This window comes from Lucilia sericata, unplaced genomic scaffold, assembly GCF_015586225.1.
Source record: "Lucilia sericata isolate MDLA Ls3-8-SP2 unplaced genomic scaffold, ASM1558622v1 Contig000987F_arrow, whole genome shotgun sequence".
Lineage (NCBI taxonomy): Eukaryota > Metazoa > Arthropoda > Insecta > Diptera > Calliphoridae > Lucilia > Lucilia sericata.
Window position 1 is genome coordinate 101,607 of NW_023994970.1, and position 24,290 is coordinate 125,896.

Below are 24,290 nucleotides of genomic sequence, written 5' to 3' on the forward strand. Positions count from 1 at the left end.
AAAGCATTATAAATTTACCACAAATAATCAGAACAACAATAAAATTTTTCTCCATACAAATTAACACTTCTTTACAAATTTAAAACTGAACTAATTTTCTAAATGAACTAAAAGTGAACTAGAACAGAACCGGACTAGAACTGAACTAAATCTGAACTAGAACTGAACTAGAACTGAACTAGAACTGAACTAGAACTGAACTTGAACTGAACTAGAACTGAAGTAGAACTCAACTAGAACTCAACTAGAACTACTAGAACTGAACTAGACTGAACTAGAACTGAACTAGAACTGAACTAGAACTGAACTAGAACTGAACTAGAACTGAACTAGAACTGAACTAGAACTGAACTAGAACTGAACTAGAACTGAACTAGAACTGAACTAGAACTGAACTAGAACTGAACTAGAACTGAACTAGAACTGAACTAGAACTGAACTAGAACTGAACTAGAACTGAACTAGAACTGAACTAGAACTGAACTAGAACTGAACTAGAACTGAACTAGAACTGAACTAGAACTGAACTAGAACTGAACTAGAACTGAACTAGAACTGAACTAGAACTGAACTAGAACTGAACTAGAACTGAACTAGAACTGAACTAGAACTGAACTAGAACTGAACTAGAACTGAACTAGAACTGAACTAGAACTGAACTAGAACTGAACTAGAACTGAACTAGAACTGAACTAGAACTGAACTAGAACTGAACTAGAACTGAACTAGAACTGAACTAGAACTGAACTAGAACTGAACTAGAACTGAACTAGAACTGAACTAGAACTGAACTAGAACTGAACTAGAACTGAACTACTGAACAAGAACTGAACTAGAACTGAACTAGAACTGAACTAGAACTGAACTAGAACTGAACTAGAACTGAACTAGAACTAAACTAGAACTAAACTAGAACTGAACTAGAACTGATCTAGAACTGAACTAGAACTGAACTAGAACTGAACTAGAACTGAACTAGAACTGAACTAGAACTGAACTAGAACTGAACTAGAACTGAACTAGAACTGAACTAGAACTGAACTAGAACTGAACTAGAACTGAACTAGAACTGAACTAGAACTGAACTAGAACTGAACTAGAACTGAACTAGAACTGAACTAGAACTGAACTAGAACTGAACTAGAACTGAACTAGAACTGAACTAGAACTGAACTAGAACTGAACTAGAACTGAACTAGAACTGAACTAGAACTGAACTATAACAGAACTAGAACTGAACTAGAACTGAACTAGAACTAGAACTGAACTAGAACTGAACTAGAACTGAACTGAACTAGAACTGAACTAGAACTGAACTAGAACTGAACTAGAACTGAACTAGAACTACTGAACTAGAACTGAACTAGAACTGAACTAGAACTGAACTAGAAACTGAACTAGAACTGAACTAGAACTGAACTAGAACTGAACTAGAACTGAACTAGAACTGAACTAGAACTGAACTAGAACTGAACTAGAACTGAACTAGAACTGAACTAGAACTGAACTAGAACTGAACTAGAACTGAACTAGAACTGAACTAGAACTGAACTAGAACTGAACTAGAACTGAACTAGAACTGAACTAGAACTGAACTAGAACTGAACTAGAACTGAACTAGAACTGAACTAGAACTGAACTAGAACTGAACTAACTGAACTAGACTGAAACTAGAACTGAAACTAGAACTGAACTAGAAACTGAACTAAAACTGAAATAGAACTGAACAAGAACTGAACTAGAACTGAACTAGAATTAAACTAAAAGAAGACCGATGTAAAACCTTTTTAAAAAATGCCGTTTGAAAAAATTTATTAATACCCATACATTACTTAACAATCTCAACAATCTTCGATTTAAAAATTTAATATTAACGACTAACAGACACATATTCCAGACGCATAAGTGTCAAATTGAAAATATGTTGCGTCAACTCTACAATAGCATAAAAAATTGAAATAAAAATCAAAACTATAAAAAAAGAACTATTTACACACAATTTAACAAATACCAAACTTTTAACTCTATCTGAACAACTCAACGTATTTGCGCGTTAGTGTAACAAATTTTCAACATTTTCAAGCGTATGAATTTCAGTCTCAAAATGTAATGAATGACTGACTGAATGAGTAACTGAAACTTCATGTTTGTAATGCTTTTGGCGCTATTATGTTGTGTTCATTTTCAGATTTAAATCAATTTTAATTGGCGCCATTTAAGCTTGTAAGCGATTAAAGTTTATTAACCAAACTGTATAAAAGTGTTTTGTAAAATATTTGTTGTTGTAGTAATTTTGAGTACATTTTGATAAAGTGAGTGAATGAGTGATAAGTTTTGATGTGTTTTTCATGATGTTGTTTAATTTGTTGCTGTGGCGGTTTATTATAAAAAAAAGAATCAAAACTATAAAAAATTAAATAAAAAACAATTTATTGATATAAATAAAGTGAAAGTCCATTATGATCATATGTTTTGGTTGTTGTTTTTGTTATTTTTATTATGTCCATCCATAACTATATTAAGTTTTCGTCATTTCATGTTATGGTGCATGTTTGTTTAAATGTCAGTCTGACAGCTGTCAAACTTAGTAAAAATTTACTGTTGTTGATGTGTCTATATAATATGACGCCACAATGTCGTTTGTGATTTTTTCGTCTTGTATTTCGTATAATTATGATGTGTCTTTTTAAAATTTTTTATTTGTTGTTTGTCTTTGGGAGCAATAAATTTATTTGTAAAATAGTTATAGTATATTGAAATTTATGGTTAAATTATTATTTCTTTTTTGAGATACTTACATATGTATGTGTATTTAATTAAAACGTTTAAATTTTTTTGGTTGCATAATCTTTGACTATTTTTGACAATTAAATCGTTTAATGGATGGTGATTTTATATTTTTAAATATTTTTCAAAAAAATTTGCCAAATTATATAATAATTTTCCATTGCTATTTGGCTCTCAATGACACTCTAAATTCCCTATATTATGGCTAACTATAGACTATTTCATGATCCACGACTAAAGCTCAAAAGTAGACTATATAAATGTTCAAAACTTAAGCCAACCTGCTGGCTATATAAACTCTCAATTTATCTTAAAAAGGCCAAAATTAAAATAGACCACTAATATGATTAAAACTTAGTAAAGCAAGGTCAAATAAGTTTAAGATCAGTCATATATGCTCATATTGGACTACAGACACACCACTAAAACTTAAAAGTACGTCATAGAATGGTCTCAATTAGAGCTAAAATAAGGACGCTTACACATTCTCCATTAAAACTAAAAATTTAGTTCAGTTCTAGTTCTAGTTCAGTTCTAGTTTAGTTCTAGTTCACTTCTAGTTCACTTCTAGTTCAGTTCTAGTTCAGTTCCAGTTCAGTTCTGGTTCAGTTCTAGTTCAGTTTTAGTTCAGTTCTAGTTCAGTTCTAGTTCAATTCTAGTTCAGTTCTAGTTCAGTTCTAGTTCAGTTCTAGTTCAGTTCTAGTTCAGTTCTAGTTCAGTTCAGTTCTAGTTCAGTTCTAGTTCAGTTCTAGTTCAGTTCTAGTTCAGTTCTAGTTCAGTTCTAGTTCAGTTCTATTTCAGTTCTAGTTCAGTTCTAGTTCAGTTCTAGTTCAGTTCTAGTTCAGTTCTAGTTCAGTTCTAGTTCAGTTCTAGTTCAGTTCTAGTTCAGTTCTCGTTCAGTTCTAGTTCAGTTCTAGTTCAGTTCTAGTTCAGTTCTAGTTCAGTTCTAGTTCAGTTCTAGTTCAGTTCTAGTTCAGTTCTAGTTCAGTTCTAGTTCAGTTCTAGTTCAGTTCTAGTTCAGTTCTAGTTCAGTTCTTGTTCAGTTCTAGTTCAGTTCTAGTTCAGTTCTAGTTCAGTTCTAGTTCAGTTCTAGTTTAGTTCTAGTTCAGTTCTAGTTCACTTCTAGTTCAGTTCAAGTTCAGTTCTAGTTCAGTTCTAGTTCAGTTCTAGTTCAGTTCTAGTTCAGTTCTTGTTCAGTTCTAGTTCAGTTCTTGTTCAGTTCTAGTTCAGTTCTAGTTCAGTTCTAGTTCAGTTCTAGTTCAGTTCTTGTTCAGTTCTAGTTCAGTTCTAGTTCAGTTCTAGTTCAGTTCTACTTCAGTTCTAGTTCAGTTCTAGTTCAGTTCTAGTTCAGTTCTAGTTCAGTTCTAGTTCAGTTCTAGTTCAGTTCTAGTTCAGTTCTAGTTCAGTTCTAGTTCAGTTCTAGTTCAGTTCTAGTTCAGTTCTAGTTCAGTTCTAGTTCAGTTCTAGTTCAGTTCTAGTTCAGTTCTAGTTCAGTTCTAATTCAGTTCTAGTTCAGTTCTAGTTCAGTTCTAGTTCAGTTCTAGTTCAGTTCTAGTTCAGTTCTAGTTCAGTTTTAGTTCAGTTTAGTTCAGTTCTAGTTCAGTTCTAGTTCAGTTCAGTTCTAGTTCTCGTTCAGTTCTAGTTCGGTTGCAGATCAGTTCTAGTTCAGTTCTAGCTCAGTTCTAGTTTAGTTCTATTTTAGTTCTAGTTCAGTTCTAGTTAAGTTCTATTTTAGTTCTAGTTCAGTTCTAGTTCAGTTCTAATTCAGTTCTATTTCTAGTTCAGTTCTAGTTCTATTTCTAGTTCAGTTCTAGTTCAGTTCTAGTTCAGTTCTGGTTCAGTTCTGGTTCAGTTCTAGTTCAGTTCTAGTTCAGTTTTAGTTCAGTTCTAGTTTAGTTCTAGTTTAGTTCTAGTTCAGTTCCAGTTCAGTTCTAGTTCAGTTTTAGTTCAGTTCTAGTTCAGTTCTAGTTCAGTTCTAGTTCAGTTCTAGTTCAGTTCTAGTTCAGTTCTAGTTCAGTTCTAGTTCAGTTCTAGTTCAGTTCTAGTTCAGTTCTAGTTCAGTTCTAGTTCAGTTCTAGTTCAGTTCTAGTTCAGTTCTAGTTCAGTTCAGTTCTAGTTCAGTTCTAGTTCATTCTAGTTCAGTTCTAGTTCAGTTCTAGTTCAGTTCTAGTTCAGTTCTAGTTCAGTTCTAGTTCAGTTCTTGTTCAGTTCTAGTTCAGTTCTGGTTCAGTTCTAGTTCTATATTAGTTCTAGTTCACTTATTTATATTCTGTAGACCTTGGATCCAAAATGATCCAAGTTCTTAATATATTCCGGAAATGTCCTTGATATTCACATATGACATAGGGACAGACTGATTCCTTCTCTTACTCAGACTATTAAATTCTTATAACTAAACTTACCGCAGTTGGTGCCACCATATAATCCGGCCTCAAATATTGATTGCTGGATTGCAGCATTTTATTATAATTTGTTAAATCCACTTTGACGGCTTTTTATAATTAACGGCTACGAAATGAAATTTGTATATCCCGATGAAAAACCCTTTATACGGGTTGAGTGTTGCACAAGAAGAGCGTAAGAGGTAAATAAAGAGCAATAGTACTCTAAAAAAAAACTCTAGCAGGAAATTGCACTTTAGAGGGAATTAATACTCCTTTTAGCTTAGTGTTGAGGAGAAATAGAAGTAAATTTTCTTTTCTTTTACTTTGTTTTGTTTTTGTTTTCAAACAATTTTACTCTCTAATCCACAAAGTGAGAGTAAAATAGGCAAAACAAGTAGTAAACACACACACTTGCATTAACTGTAGTAATGTTAGCACTTGAAGGAAATTTTTTTTTTTTTTTTTTTTTAGGAGTAAGGGGAGTTTGAGAGATTTTTTTTTTTGGGAGTTTAGCAAACAAGAGAGAGTTGTGAAATTATTGTTTTTGTTAGAAGCTTCGGCGCAGTTTTAATTTTTTTTTATGGCTGTATTAAAGTGGTTATTATTATTGTTGTTGTGGTTATTAATATTAATTAATTTATTTGGCTAATTGTTTAAAGCTAAAATAATTATAATTTGTTGTTTTATTATTGTTTATTTTATATATTTAAGAGTGTGAAAACAAACGTGTTATTGAGGGGATTTAGTGTTTTTTTAGGATTTTTTTTTAATATTGTTGGTATTTTTTTTATTGTTTAATATGTTTTTATTTAATTATAATTGTAATTTATAACTTAACTGAGCATTACTTGTTGGTTTTTGTGTTATTAAATTTTTTAATGAATTTATTAATAAAATTAACATTTTTCTTGCATTTCATATAATTATTTTACTGTATTTTTTTATTACACTTATTTAATACATTTTATTATTATTATTATTTTTTCATTTGGTTTATTTGCTTTGAGTTTTAATTAAGTAATAAATTTTACATTTTATTCAATTTGTTAGTTGCAATTGTATTTTGCTCTTTTCTCTTTTTTTCCTATAACACATTAATTTCATGTAGAAATGAATTTATTTTAGCTGTAATTTAATTTTTAACGACTTCTATACATTTAATATGGTTTGTTTGGTTGGTTTTAATATTTTTTTGTTGTTGTTTTTGCACTATATTTTTTTTTTATAATTTAAACTTTTTTTTTATTTGGTTGTGCTTGGCTGGTTAACATGCGGTTTTTGCGGTTTGATATTTTATCCTCCTCTCCTACATACAAACAAACACTTTTTTATATTTACCACAATAAACCACATTAATACTCTCCAGTACTTGGTTACTTGCAGCTCTGTAAAGAGAAAAAGGAAAATAACATTAATGCTAACAAGAGAGACGGAGTGCTAGAGAGTGCACACTATCGTTGTTTGTGTTTAAGTATGGCAGAAAATTATTATTATTATTATAAAAAATTTACATTTGTAATGCAATTTGGTAATAAATCTTATTTTTGTGTTGCTGTTGTTATTGTTGCAGCAGTAGTTCACTGCTGTTTTCTGTATATGCTTAAACATTAATTTATTGCTTTATTTACGAGCTGTAAAATATTATTTTTTCTTCTTCAAAATTTTTTTTAAACAATAATTTGTTTGCTCAGCGAAAAAAAAAATGTGGGTGTTTTTTTGTTGTTTTATTAAATATTTGCTTTATTTTTTATGATTTCATGCAATTTTAATGTAGTTGCATTACAGTGGGTCATGGAAATATAGCATGCGATTTGAACTAATTGGAATTTTAATGAATAATTATAATTTTGAAACTTGAAATTAATTATAAATATTAAAAAAATATATTTATTATTTCAAAACTTTAAAATGGTTCTTATAAAAACAAAAATCTAGTCTAGTTTCTGACTGATATCTTAAATTTAGTTTAATTATAGTCTTGTTCCAGTTTAGTTCTAGTTCAGTTCTAGTTCAGTTCTAGTTCAGTTCTAGTTCAGTTCTAGTTTAGTTCTAGTTCAGTTCTAGTTCAGTTCTAGTTCAGTTCTAGTTCAGTTCTAGTTCAGTTCTAGTTCAGTTCTAGTTCAGTTCTAGTTCAGTTCTAGTTCAGTTCTAGTTCAGTTCTAGTTCAGTTCTAGTTCAGTTCTAGTTCAGTTCTAGTTCAGTTCTAGTTCAGTTCTAGTTCAGTTTCTAGTTAGTTTCAGTTCTAGTTCAGTTCTAGTTCAGTTCTAGTTCAGTTCTAGTTCAGTTCTAGTTCAGTTCTAGTTCAGTTCTAGTTCTAGCTTCTAGTTCAGTTCTAGTTTAGTTCTAGGTCAGTTCTAGTTCAGTTCTAGTTCAGTTCTAGTTCAGTTCTAGTTCAGTTCTAGTTCAGTTCTAGTTCAGTTCTAGTTCAGTTCTAGTTCAGTTCTAGTTCAGTTCTAGTTCAGTTCTAGTTCAGTTCTAGTTCAGTTCTAGTTCAGTTCTAGTTCAGTTCTAGTTCAGTTCTAGTTCAGTTCTAGTTCAGTTCTAGTTCAGTTTCTAGTTCAGTTCTAGTTTCAGTTCTAGTTCAGTTCTAGTTCAGTTCTAGTTCAGTTCTAGTTCAGTTCTAGTTCAGTTCTAGTTCAGTTCTAGTTCAGTTCTAGTTCAGTTCTAGTTCAGTTCTAGTTCAGTTCTAGTTCAGTTCTAGTTCAGTTCTAGTTCAGTTCTAGTTCAGTTCTAGTTCAGTTCTAGTTCAGTTCTAGTTCAGTTCTAGTTCAGTTCTAGTTCAGTTCTAGTTCAGTTCTAGTTCAGTTCTAGTTCAGTTCTAGTTCAGTTCTAGTTCAGTTCTAGTTCAGTTCTAGTTCAGTTCTAGTTCAGTTCTTATACAGTTCTACTTTAGATCTAGTGCTAGATCCAGTGTAAGTTCTGTTCTAGTTCTATTCTAGTTCTGTTCTAGTTCTGTTCTAGTTCTGTTCTAGTTCTGTTCTAGTTCTGTTCTAGTTCTGTTCTAGTTCTGTTCTAGTTCTGTTCTAGTTCTGTTCTAGTTCTGTTCTAGTTCTGTTCTAGTTCTGTTCTAGTTCTGTTCTAGTTCTGTTCTAGTTCTGTTCTAGTTCTGTTCTAGTTCTGTTCTAGTTCTGTTCTAGTTCTGTTCTAGTTCTGTTTTAGTCTGTTCTAGTTCTGTTCTAGTTCTGTTCTAGTTCTGTTCTAGTTCTGTTCTAGTTCTGTTCTGTTCTAGTTCTGTTCTAGTTCTGTTCTAGTTCTAGTTCTAGTTCTGTTCTAGTTCTGTTCTAGTTCTGTTCTAGTTCTGTTCTGTTCTAGTTCTGTTCTAGTTCTGTTCTGTTCTAGTTCTGTTCTAGTTCTATTCTAGTTCTGTTCTAGTTCTGTTCTAGTTCTGTTCTGTTCTAGTTCTGTTCTAGTTCTGTTCTAGTTGTAGTTCTGTTCTAGTTCTGTTCTAGTTCTGTTCTAGTTCTGTTCTAGTTCTGTTCTAGTTCTGTTCTAGTTCTGTTCTAGTTCTGTTCTAGTTCTGTTCTAGTTCTGTTCTAGTTCTGTTCTAGTTCTGTTCTAGTTCTGTTCTAGTTCTGTTCTAGTTCTGTTCTAGTTCTGTTCTAGTTCTGTTCTAGTTCTGTTCTAGTTCTGTTCTAGTTCTGTTCTAGTTCTGTTCTAGTTCTGTTCTAGTTCTGTTCTAGTTCTGTTCTAGTTCTGTTCTAGTTCTGTTCTAGTTCTGTTCTAGTTCTGTTCTAGTTCTGTTCTAGTTCTTCTAGTTCTATTTTAGTTCTGTTCTAGTTCTGTTCTAGTTCTGTTCTAGTTCTGTTCTAGTTCTGTTCTAGTTCTGTTCTAGTTCTGTTCTAGTTCTAGTTCTGTTCTAGTTCTGTTCTAGTTCTGTTCTAGTTCTGTTCTAGTTCTGTTCTAGTTCTGTTCTAGTTCTGTTCTAGTTCTGTTCTAGTTCTGTTCTAGTTCTGTTCTAGTTCTGTTCTAGTTCTGTTCTAGTTCTGTTCTAGTTCTGTTCTAGTTCTGTTCTATTTCTGTTCTAGAACTGTTCTAGTTCGGTTCTGTTCTAGTTCTGTTCTAGTTCTGTTCTAGTTCTGTTCTAGTTCTGTTCTAGTTCTGTTCTAGTTCTGTTCTAGTTCTGTTCTGTTCTAGTTCTGTTCTAGTTCTTTTCTAGTTCTGTTCTAGTTCTGTTCTAATTCTGTTCTAGTTCTGTTCTAGTTCTGTTCTGTTCTAGTTCTGTTCTAGTTCTGTTCTAGTTCTGTTCTTGTTCTGTTCTAGTTCTGTTCTTGTTCTGTTCTAGTTCTGTTCTAGTTCTGTTCTAGTTCTGTTCTAGTTCTGTTCTAGTTCTGTTCTACTTCTGTTCTAGTTAATTAGTTTTCTCTATAATGGTAATTTTTCGCTTATAAATGTAAACATCTAAAAGAAATTTTTGAAAAGTGTACGTACTTGCGTCGTAAACAAATTTTTACGTCAAAAAATTTGAATGCAATAACAAATCATTTCTAATAACTGGAAACTCCACTCTAGAATCTAGATATGTATTAAAACTACGTTTCAGTTAATACTAAACAAACATTTACTAATTTTAAAAACAAAATATATAATTTCATCTTTATATTAACCACAAAAAACTTTCCAAGATATTAATTTCACAACAAAATTTCCAAACACATGTCTAAATGATCTGAGCCTGAAGTCTCAAACAATTGAGAAACTTTCCATTAACCCCCTTTAATTACTGTTTAAATAATTATTTTTATATTTTTGACATTTATATACAATTTTGTAATTTGTTATTTTATAATGCTAATATTCTTGCTACAACTGTTTAAATACGCTTTTTTAACTAGAATTGTGTCACTTTTTTTTTTGTTAAATTTTTTATATTTCTTCATTGGGCTTGTGTTTGTCTTTGTCAAGTTAATAATTTGTAATAATTTTTTTGTTTAACCATTTCTTGTTTTTTGTTCTTAAACACTTGTGTGTAATTAATTTTGTTGGTTAATGTTATTTTTTTCTTAATTTTTTTATTATTCTATTATTTATGTTGTTAATTATTTGTAGTTGTTCATTTTTCATAAATTATAAGGTAAAATATAATTACACTTAATTATAGTGTTAAGCACTCAAGTGGGCTTGTTTTCTTGTTAAAAAAAAAAAATTATTAAAATGATTAATTAATTTTAATTATTATTTTTTTCTACGAGTTTTTGTTTTTTTCTTTCTTGTGTCTCTCGTGTTTAATAATCAGGGTTAAACAAAAATTATCAGAATTTATTTCTTTTACCATTTTTGTTATTTTAATTAATGGTTTGTACAAAATGCTGCGATAATTAATGTGAATGTAACTGTTCCCATTTAAGTTAAGGAATTTGTGCAATTAATCAATAATAACACCTTTTGGGAATGAATTAATGTTGAAATTTTGAATGTATTGAGTTTGAAATAAAAAAAAAATGCCGCCAAAATGTTTTAATCAATTATATTTTCTAAGTATATAATTGTTATGAATCGTAGAAGTATAATAAGTAATGATTTATGACGTAAAACTTCTAGAATTAATCTTTTAGGAGTATTGAAAGAAAATTTACTCTTTTTAAACTAACTACTAACTACTAACAACTAACTAACTAACTAAGCTAACTAACTAACTAACTAACTACTAACTAACAACTACTAACTAACTAACTAACTAACGAACTAACTAATAACTACCTAACTAACTAACTAACTACTAACTAACTAACTACTAACAACTACTAACTACTAACTAACTAACTAACTAACTAACTAACTACTAACTAACTAACTACTACTAACTAACTACTACTAACTAACACTAACTAACTAACTAACTAACTACTAACTAACTAACTAACTACTACTAACTAACTAACTAACTAACTAACTAACTAACTAACTAACTAACTACTAACTAACTAACTACTCTAACTAACTACTACTAACTAACTAACTAACTAACTAACTACTACTAACTAACTACTAACTAACTACTAACTAACTAACTAACTAACTAACTAACTAACTAACTAACTAACTAACTAACTAACTAACTACTAACTAACTAACTAACTAACTACTAACTACTAACTAACTAACTAACTAACTAACTAACTAACTAACTACTAACTACTAACTACTAACTAACTAACTAACTAACTAACTAACTAACTACTAACTAACTAACTAACTAACTACTAACTAACTACTAACTAACTAACTAACTAACTAACTAACTACTAACTAACTAACTACTAACTAACTAACTAACTAACTAACTAACTAACTAACTAACTAACTAACTACTAACTAACTAACTAACTAACTACTAACTAACTAACTAACTAACTAACTAACTAACTAACTAACTAACTAACTAACTAACTAACTAACTAACTAACTAACTAACTAACTAACTAACTAACTAACTAACTAACTAACTAACTAACAACTAACTAACTAACTAACTAACTACTAACTAACTAACTAACTAACTAACTAACTAACTACTAACTAACTAACTAACTAACTAACTAACTAACTAACTAACTAACTAACTAACTAACTAACTAACTAACTAACTAACTAACTAACTAACTAAAACTAACTAACTAACTACTAACTAACTAACTAACTAAACTAACTAACTAACTAACTAACTAACTAACTAACTAACTAACTAACTACTACTAACTACTAACTAACTAACTACTAACTAACTACTAACTAACTAACTAACTACTAACTAACTAACTAACTAACTAACTAACTAACTAACTAACTAACTAACTAACTAACTAACTAACTAACTAACTAACTAACTAACTAACTAACTACTAACTAACTAACTAACTACTACTAACTAACTAACTAACTAACCAACTAACCAACTAACCAACTAACCACCTAACTAACTAACTAACTAACTAACTAACCAACTAACCACCTAACTAACTAAAAATGCCAATGTCAGGCATGACAGCTTAATGATCATGTTACTAGATACAGATCGTTTCTTCCTGTAATATGTAAAATGCTTTCTAAACCTGATAATGTTAAAAAAAATGTTGATGAGTTTTTTGTAAAATTCATAGTAATTTATGGGGAGAGTATATTAGAACCGCGTCTAGATTGTGCCAGTTATGGAGGCTACAAGAAGTTAGATTATCTGAAAAGACAGTGAATCGTTATGTGACCGATAGGACAGCATTTGTTGAACTATGTCTTACGTTGCTCATTCTTAACCAATGGGCTTAAAAAGATTAAAAAGTACAACACTTTCTATTTAAGGTTGTTCTATTTATAGGCATCTATATCGTTAAGTTCTTCCCCACTTAATTCTTAAACACTATAACTGTTCCCACTCCAGAAATTAATTTTGTTCTAAAGATATCAAGTTAAGTTGTTAGCAAACTATAGCAAAATTTTAATTAACTTTTTTTTATAACAAAGTGTTCCCACTTTAAATATAGCCGTTCAGAAGTGATTATAAATTGATCTAGTAGTTAATTGAATCAAGTACTTTTTATCATTCATTTACTCATTCGATTATTATTAACGTCAAATGCTTACGAAACATACATGTGTTTGAAAATGTCGGAAATATTTTGATATTAGAAAAACTATTCCTACTTCAGTTTTTAGCATTCCGTAATGAGTATATATAAACTGTTCTCAGTTTTAGATTGCTTATGTTTTTTGTGTTATGAAAGGTTTTCAATTAGGTTGTTTCTTTGTTTATTTTAAAACTTTCATGATTCTAAAGTGATTTCACAAAAACTGTTTCCATGTTTAAAATACTATGAGTTTTCTTTGACCGATATCTTTTGACACTTAAAAACTGTACCTATTGCAATATTCATCATGATTCAACTGTTCCCACTGGTATTGTTTTCTGTAAAATTCATATTTCTCTAGATATTTGTTGTTCTTTGTATATATAGCTTGCGCTTTGAAGTTATTGGAACTGTTCCCACTTGTATACTTTTAATGGACGTTTTGTTATAAATTAACAACTTTATACAGCTGTTTGTTAAACAGACTTTAGCTATGACTTTTATGGTCGACATATTCATATAAAATCTGTTCCCGCTGGCTTAACACTCTTACTGTTCCCAGTTTTTATTGATAAATGTGTAATTTTATGCACTATTCCCACTTTAGAACTTTGCTACTTAATTTGTTGTGTTTTGTTCTCAGCTATAATTAAAAAGTTTAAACTGTTCCCACTTTAATACTTTACTATTTGTATTGTTGTTGTGTTTTATTGATTTTGTAGTTTGTTTCTAAAAGTCTTTAAAGAAAACTCTTCCCACTAGGGTTTAACGCTATTTTAGGATACTTTTTCATATTTGAAATGTAAATAGAGAAGTTATTGTTCGTTGGGCTTTAGTTTTGGTATTGTTTCAAAAACTGTTCCCACTAAAATGTAATTAGAGAGTTAAAACTGTTTCCTTTTTAAAAATTTGCTACTTTTATTATTGTTGTGCTTTTTATTAAAAAATATTTTATGGATTTTGATATTATTTTGATACTAAGTTTTAAAAAAAACTCTTCTCACTTTGGTTTAACGTTTTTTTAAGGTTTTATTTTGAAAATTTTTAAAAAATTTTAAAAAGATTTTAAAAAATTTTTAAAAATTTTAAAAAATTTTAAAAAATTTTTAAAAAATCTTTAAAAAATTTTAAAGAATTTTAAAAATTTTATTTAAATTTTAATAAAATTTTTAAATTTATTTGAATAAATTTTTGTTTTTTTAACTTAAACTAAAATATTCACCTTGATTATTTTCTTTTTGAATAAAAAAAATTTCAATTGTTTATATTTTTTTTTTTTGTAATTTTTAATCACTTTATTTATAATTATTATTAAATTTAATGAAATTTTATAGTTTTACTTTTTTTTTTTTTTTTGTATTTTGGTACTTTTTTTACCGCGCGTACTACTATTTACGTGTGCAATAATCAACATCGACTAAAAAATAACTCTATAGTAAAAAAAAAACTACAAACATTTGACAGTCATATACGTCCATACGCATGCATGCATTTCGCATTACGAATTTGTTGTTGTTGTTGTTGTTGCTGCAGTTAGTACTCGTACTCTAAAAACACAATAACAGCAACAAGAATAATAATAAGTAGAAACACACCACACAAAAGTTCGTAAACCAAAAACAACTCAAAAACAAAAACAAATATTTTTTTTTTATAATTTTCTATTGTATTATATGAAGCGACAATGACAACAGTAAAAATACTACTAAAATAGTGTAGTGTTGCCATTTTTTGTAATGCCCCCCTTTAAACAAAAATATAGAAAAATTTTCGCTCTCCTTTAAGCTCTCATATCCCCAAAAAGAGCACTTTTCTTAAAAGGGGAGCATAATATTTCGTTTTCAAAAGCTGTTAAAGAGAGTTAAGGTTCCAGAGAGAGAGACAGAGAGTGGTATAATTTACTCATTTATGATAATTTTCAACAAGTGTTGTTGATAAGCTCTCTTGCTTTTATTCTCAAGACCCCCCAAATGAGTTATTTTTTCTTGTTATTGTTTATTTTCTTATTTATGCTCTTCTTTTTGTCGGGGGGATTATAACTCTCGGCGGCTCTTTATTTTGTTGTTGTTGTTTATGGGTATTGTTGTGTTAACGAGTTATTAAATGCTTTTAATTTGTTTTTATTGCCTGTGTTTTTTGTAGTATTTGTTTATTTATTTCTGTTGTTGTTATTTTTGTTGTTTTTTCAATTTTGCTACTCACTTGTGAGAGCCCCAGCTGTTGTAAGGGATAAAAGAGAATGCCTAAATATTGTGTTAAAAATTAGTATTTAATAATTTTACTTAATAAGCTAAAATAGTAGTAAAATAATTGAGTAAAATTGTTATTAAAGGAGGAGGAGAAAAATAAACAAATAAACAATTTTGTTAAAGATTTTATTAGAGAAAAGTTTATTTTGAAAATATAAAAGTTTAAACAGCTGCTTTGCTCTAGAAAATGTCTATTCTAGTAAATTCCTAAAGAATTCATTCATCAATTTGGATCAATTCCCAAAAAACAAAGATCAACAGTGAGAAATACAGGTCTAGTATTCCTAAAAATCATCTAAATTTGTTTAAGGTCTGAAATATTTTCCATGTTCAGACAGTCTTTCGAATACAAATTAAAAACTATTTCTAAATTTGTAATGGTAAAAATTTTCATACATAATATGTTCCCGCTGGCTTAGTATTCTCTCTGTTCCCAGTTCATTTTTAATTTTATACATTTTTCATATAAGTTACTTTAAATACAAGCTGTATGAACTGTTCCCACTCTATTGGAATTTCTTAAATAAGTTTTAGTTATACTTTTCCCCCTCTAAAGTGGAGTTAAAACTCTTCTCACTTTTATTCAATATTTACGTGATATTCTTAAATTGTTTTGATATACATTTTTGTGTAATTTTGACAAACAACCAAGAGCTTAAATGTTGTCCGTCACTTTTGCTTTATTTAAAGAATCTATAGGTTTGTTTCAAAAACTGTTCTCACTGCTATTTAATAAGAAAGTTAGTATTTTTTAACTAGTTTCACTTTAGAATAGCTTGAGGCCGTTATTCGATTACAACTTAAAAAAAAAGTAGGAAATTATAGTTGTAGATGTTAATTAGTTAGTTTGAAAGGAGGATGTATATACATCAAATCCGAAGAAATACACCTAGGCCTCTATCAGGCCTGTTGTGCGCTCCTTAACCAGTGCCTCAGGTGGGAATCAAACCCACCACCTCCGGTCTACCAGACTAGAACACTAACCTACCGGAGGCCACCTAAACTAACAGAGATGTTAACCATTTGCAATACGCTTCGTCTCTGGTTCAATAGAAGATCATGTACCATGCGACCTGTAGTTTAATTACAAGGTTCACATGGACGGACAGACGGACAGACAGATAGACAGACAGACAGACAGACAGACAGACAGACAAACAGGCAGATATACATAGTTATATCGACTCAGAAAATGATTCTAAGCCGATTGGTTTACTTTAAGGTGGTTATAGGACCAATATTATTGTGCGTTACAAACATCAGCACAAACCCAATATACCCTCCCTACTAAAGTGGTGTAGGGTATAAATACGTGGTCCACAACAGAAGACGTATTACTTGAACGTTATATTTTGCCTTCAGTATCTTCTATGTTATTTTAAAGAGAACCGATTTGTCATTTGTCCTCATCGGTTTCCAACTGAGAGAAAAGGTTTATGCGGTTCCGAAATGGTGATTTTGACAAGAAAGGCAAAGATTGTTCAGGCTAGCCAAAGGCAAAGAATTGAAGTCTCTGAAGTTTGATATCTTTGGTTGTACGCTTTTATCACAAAGTATTGGAGCCGAAGGACCAATGATTGGAGGCATTATTCCAATAAGATTGTTGTTAAACTCAACAAGATTTAACAAAATTATAGGGAGGATTTTCAAGTCGAGACACCAAAATGTAGAGGCATTACTCTATAAAGATTGTTTTGAAACTCGCTAACACTTGCAACATCATTGGGAGATCCCCAAGCAGCAATTTGAAAACGTTTGTGAGCAGCAGAATTAACCTTACGAATTGGAACTGAGAGACCAATAATAGCAGTCATTAGTCAGTCCATGAAGATTTTTGTTAAACTTAACAAAAGTTTTTGAAATTATTGAGAGTTACTCAGGCAGTAATATTACAGTGTTTGCCAGCAACAGGGTGCATTCTGAAGCAGGCAAAGGGTATGATAAGAATTGAAGCCGAGAGAGCAAAAACTGGTAGCATTACTCCATGATATCGTACCATTAAAATCCGAATGTTTACTCTATGAAGATAGTTTTCAAACTCAATAACTCTACAACATCATTAGGGGATCCCCAGACAGCAATATTGAAAGTTTGTGAGCAGCAGAATTAACCTTTCAAATTACAATTGAGACCCCAAAACTTAACAAAACTTTATGAAATCATTGAGAGTTACTCAAGCGATCATTTTATAATGTTTGCGAGTAGTAGGATGTATCCATAAGCATCCTAAGGGTATCATAACAATTAAAGCTAAGAGACCAAGAATTGGTGTCTTTACACCATGTGACTGTAAGATATCAAGCCGAGAATCTTAGAAGCATTACTCAATGAGAACCTTTGTTACTCAAGCGGTCATTATAGAGTGTTTATGAGTACCAGGATGCATAAGAATTGCAGCTGAGAGACCAAAAATTGGAGGTATTACTCCATTAATATTGTTGTCATACTGACTCAACTCTTGGAACATAATTCATGCAGAAACAGGAAAATTGAAAAAGTTTGTAAAATCATTCCGAGTTACTCAAGCAGCCATTTAAGACTAGAAGCAGACAAAGGGTTCTACAAGTATTGAAGCCGAGAGACCAAGAATTGGTGGTATTACTCCATAAAGATGGTTAAATCTTAACAAGAACTTGCAAATTGAAAAGTTTAGCGGGATTCAGCAGGATTCAACTAAAAGCAGAAAAATTGGATGTTATACAAATTGGAGCCGAGAAACTAAGAATTTGAGATCATTGGGAACTACTCAAGTAGTAGCCTCAAAATGTTTCCATTAGGATAACTCGTTTCGCAAGAGTGACTAGGCCATCACAGGGAATGCAACAGACTCATTTGAAAGGAGTATTGGCTTACAATTTTTAGGATTATCTGGCTGAGAAGTTCTTCCTCACACACTTTATAGTACAGATCTTTTAGCGTTTGATTACTATTTGTTACGATCGATGTAGATGTCTCTCTCTCTAGGATACGCTTCAGTTTTGTACATGATATCTCAAATTGGTTTGATTCGTTCTTGGCCTCAAAGGATGAGAACTACCTTTGGCATGGAATCCGAATGTTACCAGAAAGACGGGAAAGGTCAGATTATAATGACCTTTAAGAAATATCACGTTCTTATATACGAATAATAGGAAAAATCGAAGGAGATTTGAAAGATCATTGGGCCTTTACAGAGGGAGTGATGTTATAGATTGAATTGTGGAGAACGAGTGTTATGTTTTGCAGACTAAGAAGGGCTCAAAGTACATATATTCGCATAAATTTATGAACCCTGTGAGTTTGAGAGAGTCAGACAAGACACAAACTCTTGACAAATTTCTCTATCTCAAATCAGAATAACTCGGAGAAACACTCACACGTTATTCGGTTCCACATGCTGAGAGATATTAGATTGATTTGTGGAAAAACAAAGTTTTGTTCCTCGGATTGAGAAGGGTTTTCTTCTGAATATTACACTTTAAGAACCTGACTCATTCTCAAATCCGATTTAAACATGAACTGGAACAGGCTCTCAAAGATCATTAAGTTTTCACAGCAGGCTGTAAAACTGAGTTGTGAAAAACAAGAATAACATACATATACAATGTATTCTTTAGACTGAGAAGAACTCACATCAATATAAGTTTATTAACTCCTAAATCTAACGATCTTCAAAATGTTCTCATACTTGAAGAATTTTCCATTTGGTTCTCTCTATAAATTAACTACATTGCTATCATAAAGAAAAACTTTATACATTTCTTTTACTCATCATTTAAATAACACAAATTAATTGCCAGCTATTAATAAACAATGTTATTTTATTAATTCAATTTATATTTATTACCCCCGCCATGTTTACTTTAACAAAAACTATATATCAATTTATACCATTTTAAATGTGTTTTTTTGTTATTTATTTATTAGTAGTTGTACTTATATATTTCTCCATACTCATACTCTCTCGCTCATTGGTTGTTTTTGTTTTGTGTGCTGGCTGTAAAGCAAAAAGCAAAAAAAAAAAAAACTGAAACATTTTGCGGTAGCCATTTTTTCTTCATTCATATACTTTATGTTGTTTTTGTTGTTTGCTGCCGCTATTAATGTCTTGTTTATTTATTATTTGTTGTTTTGTTTACATCTTTTAACAACAGCATCCGCCATAATTGTTTTACAAATGTTTCTTTGTGGAATTGTTTATTCTATAATTGGTGTCGTTATTTTTTTTTCGTTTGTTGTTTGAACAATATTTGCATGTTTTGATTGTGTTATACAATAGCTAATGGAAACTTTTCTTAAAAAGACATAAAGTTCAATGCAGCAGTTGTTGAAAGGCATGAGTAACGTCTTATGTAAAAGTAATCTTCTTATTAACTAATAACTAATCATTATTTGTATACGAAAATTAAAAATTTTATAAAATATGTACTACAATAAACCGCAAATGTTAATCATATAAATTTGGTATCATGAATTAGTATTTTTAAAGAATTAGGTAAAAATAACAGAAAATTAGAAAATATCATATGAAATAATATTTTTCATAATTTTTTGACAATTTATTTCATTATCCCATATTAACATTTTTTAGCAATTGGGTCGTATACGTAATATTTAATTGTATGATCATTCCTCAATTCCACCATTGCGTATGAGTATTAATAATTGAAGGTAATTACGCACTACAGTACGTATGATTAATATTGAGATACTTAAAATTCCTGAAGTACAACAGGACGTATGATTATTAAAGAATTCATAATAAATAGAAAATAACAACAACAAATTCAACTAACTAACTAACTAACTAACTAACTAACTAACTAACTAACTAACTAACTAACTAACTAACTAACTAACTAACTACTAACTAACTAACTAACTAACTAACTAACTAACTAACTAACTAACTAACTAACTAACTAACTAACTACTAACTAACTAACTAACTAACTAACTAACTAACTAACTAACTAACTAACTAACTAACTAACTAACTAACTAACTAACTAACTAACTAACTAACTAACTAACTAACTAACTAACTAACTAACTAACTAACTAACTAACTAACTAACTAACTAACTAACTAACTAACTAACTAACTAACTAACTAACTAACTACTAACTAACTAACTAACTAACTAACTAACTAACTAACTAACTAACTAACTAACTAACTAACTAACTAACTAACTAACTAACTAACTAACTAACTAACTAACTAACTAACTAACTAACTACTAACTAACTAACTAACTAACTAACTAACTAACTAACTAACTAACTAACTAACTACTAACTAACTAACTAACTAACTAACTAACTAACTAACTAACTAACTAACTAACTAACTAACTAACTAACTAACTAACTAACTACTAACTAACTAACTACTAACTAACTAACTAACTAACTACTAACTAACTAACTAACTAACTAACTAACTAACTAACTAACTAACTAACTAACTAACTAACTAACTAACTAACTAACTAACTAACTAACTAACTAACTAACTAACTAACTACTAACTAACTAACTAACTAACTAACTAACTAACTAACTAACTAACTAACTAACTAACTAACTAACTAACTAACTAACTAACTAACTAACTAACTAACTAACTAACTAACTAACTAACTAACTACTAACTAACTAACTAACTAACTAACTAACTAACTAACTAACTAACTAACTAACTAACTAACTAACTAACTAACTAACTAACTAACTAACTAACTAACTAACTAACTAACTAACTAACTAACTAACTAACTAACTAACTAACTAACTAACTAACTAACTACTAACTAACTAACTAACTAACTAACTAACTAACTAACTAACTAACTACTAACTAACTACTAACTAACTAACTAACTAACTAACTAACTAACTAACTAACTAACTAACTACTAACTAACTAACTAACTAACTAACTAACTAACTAACTAACTAACTAACTAACTAACTAACTAACTAACTAACTAACTAACTAACTAACTAACTAACTAACTAACTAACTAACTAACTAACTAACTAACTACTAACTAACTAACTAACACTAACTAACTAACCTAACTAACGAACTAACTAACTAACTAACTAACTAATAACTACTAACTAACTAACTAACTAACTAACTAACTAACTAACTAACTAACTAAACTAACGAACTAACTAACTAACTAACTAACTAACTAACTAACTAACTAACGAACTAACTAACTAACTAACTAACTAACTAAACTAACTAACTAACTAACTAACTATAACTAACTAACTAACTAACTAACTAACCATAACTAACTAACTAACTAACTAACTAACTACACTACTAACTAACAACTAACTAACTAACTAACTAACTAACTAACTAACTAACTAACTAATAACTAACTACTAACGAAACTACCTAACTAACTAACTAATAGGCTATCGGTTCGCAGTACTTAAAGGTTTGTTTTGAATTTCGTCGCTCTTTCCAATACAGTCACATAGGGGTCTGGCGCAGTTACTGCGGGATCCTCATTAAATTCGAAATTAACTTTTTATGTCGATTTACTGTACTTATTCGTAATTTTCTGAATCCTCCTCATCAAATTTTCTGAAGGGGATGTTAAGGGGTAGGGTCAAATATTGACCGATCCTCATAACACTTTAAATACCGACTTTGGTTCATATAAAATTTGTTTACATCAGTTATTATCGCTGTTTGCATTTTTATTACATCAGTTATTATCGCTGTTTGCATTTTTATGCCAGTATTTAGCGTTAAAGTAACTTTGTGAAGGCAGTCTTAATGAGGGTAGGGTGAGTTACCGACACTTTCCTCATGAAATTTGTTAAGAAGAGGTTTTTGCGCTTAAGAAACTTCCATAGGTATGTCGAGTTTCATCGCTATACTCGTACCTTTAAGTTAGTAATGGGCGTTATAGTCATTTTCTGTGGGGCCTCATATAGGGGTAGGGTCAATTATGTGCTGATCCACATAAATTAGGTGGGGGTAGGGACAGTTGTGGACCGATCGTCATAAAATTTGTTAGATAGATTTTGGCTAGTAAGAAACTTAATCGATAATGTGATTTTCTGAAGGGGTCCTTTGATGGGGTCATTTGTGCAAGCCAAGATATCTCTGATTGGTAGAGAGGTTAGGCGTTATATAGGTTAGGTGTTATATAGGTTAGGTGTTATATATTCGTATTTTTAAGCAATTATTGAGCGTTATAGTAATTTTCTGTAGGGGACCTTATATGGGGTGGGGGAGTTAGTGAATGTTGAATTATTGATCGATCCTCATAAAATTGGGTACGGATATTTTTGTTTATGTGGAATTCTATAGCTGAACTGGCATTTTTAAACTAGTTACGCCCGTTAACGCTACTTTTCGGGGGGTCACTTATATGGCAGACAGACATTACATTTTTCAAACAATCAATTAAAAAGTTCAAGTCTCACCGTCGATGCAAGACCTTAAGAGAAATTCACTATATTTTTAAATAAATAATCTGTGATAACAGACATATTATCACTTCGCTTCACTGTTCTCTATTCAGAATCGAGCACTGATCAGAAAACGAGCAGAGCGTAAAGAGTAATTATAGTGATTATAGAATCTAATCTGTTTTAGTTACAAGAAAAATATCTTACTTTCTATTAAATCAATAATTAATAACATTTTATTCTGAAATTATTAAACTGTCAAATGCAATTTGGTATTAAAATAGTGTTTAACATGATTTCGTATTAAGAATTGCAAAAAAAAAAGTGAAAGTAGCATTCAGAAGTTAAGACAGATTAAGCCAAATCCAATAACACCTACATTTTAATTGCACAACTTTTTTTTTGCTATGGTCATAAAATAATCTTTATATTAAGCTTATTAAGAATAGAAAGAAAACAATTAAATTAAACAAATACCTACTAATTAATTTCCATATTAATAATTGTACCACAAATGACATCATTCACACACATACACACATATGTTTAAACGCAAATAACAAGATATTCAGTTTAATCTGTTAACGCTGTTAATATTAAAATTGTTTCTTTGTATTATAACTTAATTAAAACTGTCCACAAATGTCAATATTAATTTTTCAATATTTGTGTTTTTGTTTTTGGTTTTTTTCAGAATGAACACATTTCAACACTGTCCATATACAATGCACAAAACAAACATTAAATGAATGACTAAAGTTTTTTAGTAGTATTTTTTTCAAAAAAAATATGACAAAAACTATAAAAACAGCTTTCGGTCATAAAATTCATAATTATTAAATTATACAGAAAAGTCGTAAAAATTTAACAATCAAAAAAAATATCAAATTATTCAAGTATTTGGCTGTTTGATGGTGTTTCTTTTAATGGCATGATTTAAATCAACAATATAATTAACAAGTTTTTTTTTATAATAACAAACACAAAAAAGCAACATTTTAAATAAAATTTGGTTCAATAAACATAAAACAGATATGATTTTTATTGCTTAAATTTTTATCTTTTAATATGAATTTTATGACATATTGAAGAGTTCATTAGTTCAGTTATGAAAGGTTGTTTTTATTATTTTCAGTTTATTTTTTTGGAAGTGAATGTAGAAATATTTTTTTTTTGCTAAATGTTTAACAATATTTTTTTTTGTTAAAAAAAAGATTTCTCTATTAAGTTATTAAAACAAGATTCCGTAAGGTGTCATTAGCCCTAGAAATTTTAAAGTTTTGGAATTGATAGTTTTATTTAAAAGAAAAACAATAAAATTAAAAGAGTCATGAATTTAAAAAAAAAAAACTCGACATTTGATTACATTCGCTGAGTAAGTTGTCTGTGTATTTGTATCACTGTAGACATTATATTGGTCCTTTTATGATTACTGAAAAGACAAAGGGGTGGCGTATCAGTACGCTTCTACATAATTTCTCTGGATCCTATACAAATCAATTGTGGTACGAATAAAGGAGTTTATTTTTCGGATATTCCACTAGGGATAGGCAGTGACAGCTTTCAAAACTCTCTACTGGTCAGGAAGTTTAAGGCAAAAATTCGTACCCGTACACAGAGGGAAAAAAATATACACGCCTGGTACCAAATTGACACCAAAGAGTTTATAATTTTTCAATAACATTCGTTGTCAAAGTATATACATAAGTACATAAGTACATTTAGACAACGGATGTGTATAAAATTTAGATTTCGACAACAAATTGTTGCAATGTTGTCAACATTACATAATGTTGTCGTACGTATGTATATACTTTGACAACGGAAGGTATTAAAAATTATAAACAGTTTGGTGCCAATTTGGTACCAGGCGTGTATATTTC

At 29.9% G+C, this 24,290-nt stretch overlaps 1 protein-coding gene across 1 annotated transcript in view; it reads right to left on the reverse strand.

Moving 5' to 3' along the window:
- The window catches only part of LOC119609468 (zinc finger protein Elbow), a 94,257-nt gene extending 79,820 nt beyond the window's left edge, over nt 1-14,437 (reverse strand). Inside the window, exons 1-2 of the mRNA XM_037964272.1 lie at nt 13,953-14,437; nt 5,190-6,556 (exon numbers count right to left, since the gene is read on the reverse strand). Of these exons, the coding sequence (XP_037820200.1) occupies nt 5,190-5,246 (57 nt within the window). The 5' untranslated portion in view covers nt 5,247-6,556; nt 13,953-14,437. The remainder of the gene's footprint in view (nt 1-5,189; nt 6,557-13,952) is intronic.
- Between the last annotated feature and the right edge of the window lie 9,853 nt (nt 14,438-24,290).